This window comes from Phyllopteryx taeniolatus, chromosome 8 (assembly GCF_024500385.1).
Source record: "Phyllopteryx taeniolatus isolate TA_2022b chromosome 8, UOR_Ptae_1.2, whole genome shotgun sequence".
NCBI classification, from domain to species: domain Eukaryota; kingdom Metazoa; phylum Chordata; class Actinopteri; order Syngnathiformes; family Syngnathidae; genus Phyllopteryx; species Phyllopteryx taeniolatus.
In genome coordinates this window covers 12,063,723-12,070,000 of record NC_084509.1, presented here as the reverse complement: position 1 = coordinate 12,070,000, position 6,278 = coordinate 12,063,723, and the positions used below count along the sequence as shown (strand labels likewise).

Sequence of the window (6,278 nt, the reverse complement as noted above, 5' to 3'; positions counted from 1 at the left end):
ATGGTGGGTCACTGCCCTACTCAGTCCCGATTCAAGCAAACTATTTAACAGTTAAAAGTGTCACTAAATTGATATGCTCCTTAATCTGGATCTGCACCAACATTTAATCATTTTAAATTGATTATGTAGTTTTTTGTTTAATTTAATTTCTACTATATTGAACAAAAACATAAACACAACACTTGTTCTTGCTGCCATATTCATGAGCTGAACTCAAACATTTAAGACTTTTTTTTTTTTTTTAAACATACACAAAGGCCCATTTCTTTCAAATATTGTTGAGATAATCCATCCACCTCACATGTTCAATGGGTCACATGTCTGGCGAGTATGCTGGCCATGCAAGAAGTGGGATGTTTTCAGCTTTCCAGAAGTCTAATTTGGCAGCTTGGTGATGAAATGCTGCACCCACCAGTGAGGCAATAGAATTTCAATGTGTCTTCGCTTTAAGTGAGACAAAACGTTAGCTTCTTATGAACCGCACTTACTAGATTGCGCTGTGAAGTTGTTGACAGGGCTGGGGGTCACGTGTTTGTGTATGGCGATGTGTCCATGTGCCATAAAAATGCTTTCATTTCACTGCCGCGCTAGGAGGATTAAGAGGAGACAGCCAAACGCTGGCAGCAACGTGATGGAGAGATCGAACGGAAAACGGGATGAGGGCTGGCGCATTGCATGAGTCATATTCGCCACATCATGAAATATGTTGTAAAAATATGTCTATAATTCTCAAAAGGGTATTTTGATTGTTTTAGTCTTAATTTACACGCTTAAAACACATCAAAATGCGTTTTCTAGCATGATTGTTTCGAGTGCTCCCCTTCCTTCTCATGCAATGGACTATTCCAACTTCTTCCTGCGCAAGTGCAGATTGTGCTTGATCCAGGAAGAGACTAGCAAAACAAACTTGTTGGTGTGCTGAGAGGAAAATTAAGCGAGTTATGGACCCTTTTACTCAACTGAGTTATCACAGTACTAAATTATATAAATGTTGAATAATGTTCTTATCAATTACATCTCCTTGCTTTTCGGTATTTATCTGCATGACGTACGCGTACTCACAGTATAATGCATAATTTATCATATAACAAATCTCTGAATTGACTTCAAAATCTTTGCATGTGGACGGATGTGGAGGGACCCATGATTGGATGTGACTTGAATGACTAAACACGTCTCTCTGGCCAGAGCACCGAGACAAGTTCAGTGTCTCCTGGAGTCCAGAAATAGAACTTCATTTTCTCTGCAATGAAAGCATCAAAATGAATGCGTTAAAGTTCTGGTTCTCATAAATAGCTGCCTAATAAAAGCCTTCCTGTAGCCCTCATAACCTTTTTCCATTTACGTAACCCGACAACCGTTTTCTCCGGCCCTGAACCTGACTCCAACCACACACAATAATAAGCCAGCCAGCGTTCGCGCAACTAAACAGACAATTCCAAACAAACACAGAAGACGTTCATTAATATTGTTTGTACATAGAAACCACGTCCAAGCTGTGTTGCGGCCACTCAACCAACACACAAAAGCAAAACTAAACGATCTCTTTGTTCATCCGCTTGTCTCGTTCTTGTCATAATAATAAAAAAATATATACATATTGTTGTTGTGTATACACGCCGGCAAATCCTGGTGGCGAGGAACATCAGGCATGTAGAACGTTGCTTATTTACAGTCTCAGGTCTGACGTAGAATAACTCGTAGGGTCCAAACCCGTCTGCAGCCACACACACACACACACACGCACGCGCACACTTAAATGACGCATATAGACATGCGTGATCAGACCGCGGCTGTGACAGCTCGCTTGTTACTTCATCAAAACACAGCTGACCTTTATTCTCGCTTCACAGTGCAGACATGGAGTTTATGAGGTGTGAAGGGAATGCAAAGAGCACCCAAACATATCTTTGTTGTAAAAATGATGTGGCTGTGTCTATTTACATTTATATGGACCGCTCATCATTTGCACTTAAAGGTAATTATGCAAATGATAACTGAAGTAGCCACAAAGTAGACAGACCAGCACAGTAGGACAATTCCTCTAAAAGTACTGTAAGTATATTATAATAATACATATACTGTGTGTTCTCACAATAATGGGTAACCCGATCCATTTCAGAGATTTATTACTTAAAGGAGAGATATTGTGAATGGCAAATTGAACTGTATACAGCAATTAAAAATGACATTTTTCTTGATATGTCCCTTTTAACAATTGTGTTTATTATTGTGGTTAGAATTTGCAGATGTGTAGAAGTTCATTTCATCATGCCGCGAGCTCTTCCTAATACAGTCGGCCCATGACTTACGGGTTTAATTCATTCCATGACTTGGCTCATAAATCAATTTACTCATATAGCAAACCCATCCATCCATTGTGCCTCACAAGGGTCGCGGGCGTGCTGGAGCTTATCCCAGCTATCTTCGGGCGAGAGGCGGGGTACACCCTGAACTGGTCGCCAGCCAATCGCAGGGCACATATAAACAGACAACCATTCGCACTCACATTCACACCTAAGGGCAATTTAGAGTTTCCAATCAACCTACCATGCATTTTTTTGGGATGTGGGAGGAAACCGGAGTGCCCGGAGAAAACCCACGCAGACACGGGGAGAACAAGCAAACTCCACACAGGCGGCACCGGGATTTAAACCCTGGTCCTCAGAACTGTGAGGCAGAAGTGCTAACCAGTCTACCACCGTCATATAGCAAATCAATTGTCCAAATCCAGCTCCTCTAAAAAATAATTGCTAGTTTATAATAAACTAGCACCGTATTGTATAAAAGCATAAATCATAAACGAGAATGAAGCCACTGTGTTTTGGTTAACTTACTGGTCATGGACCACATCACCATCCCAACGGGCATATTCCAATTTCTCAAGAAAAAAAATGTCTTATCCATTTTGATATCATCCAAACTCTGATTGGTCTGCTAGTGATTGTGTGTGTGTGTGTGTGCGTGTATATATTTTTGCCATTCACCGTCTGCGCAGGTCTTCCCCGTCCAGCCTTCGGCGCAGACACAGCTGAAGCCCGTGGAGTCCTCCACGCAGGTGGCGCCGTTAACGCACGGCGACAGCACACATGCGTGTTCAACTGGCGAGAGGAAGGAGGAAGCAGACCAAGAATATGCCCTTTATTAGTCCCTCGGGGGGAAGTAGTATATAAACTGGCAGATTAGACCTAGCAGTTTTGTAATATACTCACAGGACACTTCATTAGATACTGTACAGGCATCCAATATGCAAGAAGGTAGTTACGATTTTATATATGTATATGGGTTATACATATATACAGTAGTTGCTCCATGTATCGTCATCTTATGCAATGCTGTTGCCTATAGTACAGTATAGTATAGCATGGTGTAGTGTAGTATAGTATCAAGTAGTATTCCATTCTCGACTGCTTATACAGTATTCAGAATATTGACATATACAGTATAGGGATATAAAAAGTCTACACACCCCTATTCAAATGCCAGGTTTCTATGATCTAAAAATAATCAAACCAAGATAAATCATTTCAAAACTTCTTCAGCCATTAACTATAACCTGTGCAATAAAATGATGTGGTTGCACAAGTGTGCACACCCTCATGTACTGTAACTGGGATGTGGCTGTGTTCAGAATTAACCAATCATATTCAAACTCATGCTAAATGGGAGTCAGCACACACCTGCCACCATTGATAGTGCCTCTGTTTAGCCTCAAATAAACTTCTGATGTTCTAGTAGGCTTTTCCTGACCTTTTTTTGGTGGGTGGGGGGGGTTCGGGTGGTTGTCCTAGCAGAAGGTTGAAGGTTTTGAGCTAACAGTGACTGCTATTTTAAATGGTTCAAATTCCTTCCACCTTGTCTAAAGGCCCCATTTCCAGCTGAATAAAACCAGCCCCGAAGCATGAATCTGCCACCACTGTGCTTGACTGTCGCTATGGTGTTTTGTTTTCTTTTTTGGTGTGTGTTGTTGTTGTTTGTTTAGTTTTTTTTCTTTTGGGTGATGAGCAGTTTTGTTTTTGCATTTATCATTATAATTATGTCCAAAAAGTTCAACCTTGGTTTCATCGGACATAACGAAATCTCTCAAACATGTAGGGAAAAATAGCAACTAATGGTACAGAGGCTCCCTCTAGAAGTAAGTGAAAGAATCAATGCCTGAGTAGAGTTCCGTTGTAGTTAACTTTTAAGTATGATACATTTGCATTAAATCTTTGAGAAACATTTGTTTTTAAACCTTTATATACATACTGTACAATTTGTTTGAGTACAGTTTTTCACTTTCCTATGTTTAAGCCTGCGCTTAAAGTTGATGTTCAAACTGCATAATGTGGTTTACAATAATATTCAATAAACTTTTTGGGAAATCTTTGTCTCATTTTAACGTTAGTCATGATGGTGGTGCTTAGTATTTTTTGAGTGATACTTGGTTTAAAACAATTTGGGAGAATCACTGGTACTGGGTACTACTGTCAACTGTGTCTAATAGAAACAGCTCTTAGTACAGTTCGACACCACTTCAAACCACAACCACACTAATAAACACATTGCGACATTAATACCTTGTTAAGGTTTCACTCACCAATGTCACAGTTGCGCCCCCTGAAACCTTTCTGGCACTCGCACTGGTACTCGTTGGGCTCTGTGTTGGTGCAGGTCCCACCGTTCTTACAAGGCTGGTGAGTCCCACAGTAGTTCAGGTCTGAAACACACACAAAAACACAACACACAAAAAGGTGAGTTTGATTTAGTTCACAGAATGGCAAACTGTGGTCCAAACCAGCCAGTGTTTTTCTACATGAGTGCAAGGACCTGAGGGCATGGCCATTTGGATGGATAATGGCCTAGCTTCCTGTGACGTGCCTTTGAGCAAGGCAGCCCGAAATGGCCTTTTTGCGAGCACAGTTTACCTGGCTGTGTGCATACATGCGTGTGTGTGCATAAACTGTGGTGTATGCACTCAAAAATATATACATCGCAAACTGAATCAAGTTAAATTAGAACTATGAAAAACTATAATCCACCTACTGTATAATCCATCCGTCTATCCTTCGATCTATTTATCAAGCCATCTACCCATTCAACTCTACCCATCTACCAATCTATTATCCATCTATTATTTACCCATCCATCTCTCAATCATCTATCTTTCCATTTACAGTATCTTACAGCTATCTCTATCTATCCATCTACTGTACAGTATATCTCTCATCTCCAGGGGTGTCAAACTCATTTTTGTCACAGGTCACACTGTAGTTAGGGTTTCCCTCAGAGGGCTGTTGTGACTGTAAAACTATATAAATCTTTGATCGCCTCATTATATTATTACATATGCACCACAAATTGATGGATAACTAGTTTTGAATTCAGAAGTCGAAGACAATAGCTTGTCAACTGTTGTTGAAGTTACTGTAAAAAAAAACAACAAAATTTTGATATAGATTTTAGCACGAATCATATGACGTTGATGCAAATTACTTACTTTTGTGGGCCACATAAAATGATGTGGTGGGAAAGATCTGGTCCCCAGGCCTGTGATCTTTACAATATCTATCAACCTACATTTATCTAATCAATCTCTCTCTCGCTCTCTCTCTCTCTCTATCTATCTATCTACTCATTTTCCATTCATTCATCTTCCGTACCGCTTATCCTCACTAGGGTCGCAGGTATGCTGGAGCCTATCCCAGCTATCTTCGGGAGGGAGGTGGGGAAGTGAACTGGTTGCCAGCCAATCGCATGGCACATATGAACAACTCACATTCACACCTACGGACAATTTAAAGTCTTCAAATAACCTCCAATGCACGTTTTTGGGATGTGGGAGGAACCCCGAGTACCCAGAGAAAACCCACACAGGCACGAGGAGAACATGCAAACTCCACACAGGCGAGTCCTCAGAACTGTGAGGCGGATCTGCTAACCACTCGTCAACTTGTCGCACGAATATTCCTTTTTTTTTTCCTAAAAAAAAAAAAAATCATCAACAGTCAATAGAGCAGCTGCTTGCTGGTAGCATCTATGGACTTGCAGCTCAAAAATGGCCGGTGAAAAAAAACACACCCCGATTCATCGAACGCTGTCGACTCCGAGGGGAGCACTCGTGCGAGAAACAAGCACCGCAAAGACAATGCCGCGCTTCCCCAAGTCAGCATTCGCTACATGCGGACTTCTTTTGACCTGTCCCGTCATCAGAGGACAGGGCCAACATGGCACCCCGTTGCAGCAAATCCCGTAAGACTGTACTATTTTAAACAGTACTATTAAAATGTTATACTTAT

At 41.1% G+C, this 6,278-nt stretch overlaps 1 protein-coding gene across 2 annotated transcripts in view; it reads right to left on the bottom strand.

The window, feature by feature from the left end:
• LOC133482405 (protein jagged-2) overlaps positions 1 to 6,278 on the bottom strand; it is a 55,606-nt gene that overhangs the window by 8,383 nt on the left and 40,945 nt on the right. For both annotated transcript variants that reach the window (XM_061782484.1, XM_061782483.1), the window contains exons 7-8: positions 4,580 to 4,699; positions 2,988 to 3,101 (exon numbers count right to left, since the gene is read on the bottom strand). In XM_061782484.1, the coding sequence (XP_061638468.1) occupies positions 2,988 to 3,101; positions 4,580 to 4,699 (234 nt within the window). The remainder of the gene's footprint in view (positions 1 to 2,987; positions 3,102 to 4,579; positions 4,700 to 6,278) is intronic.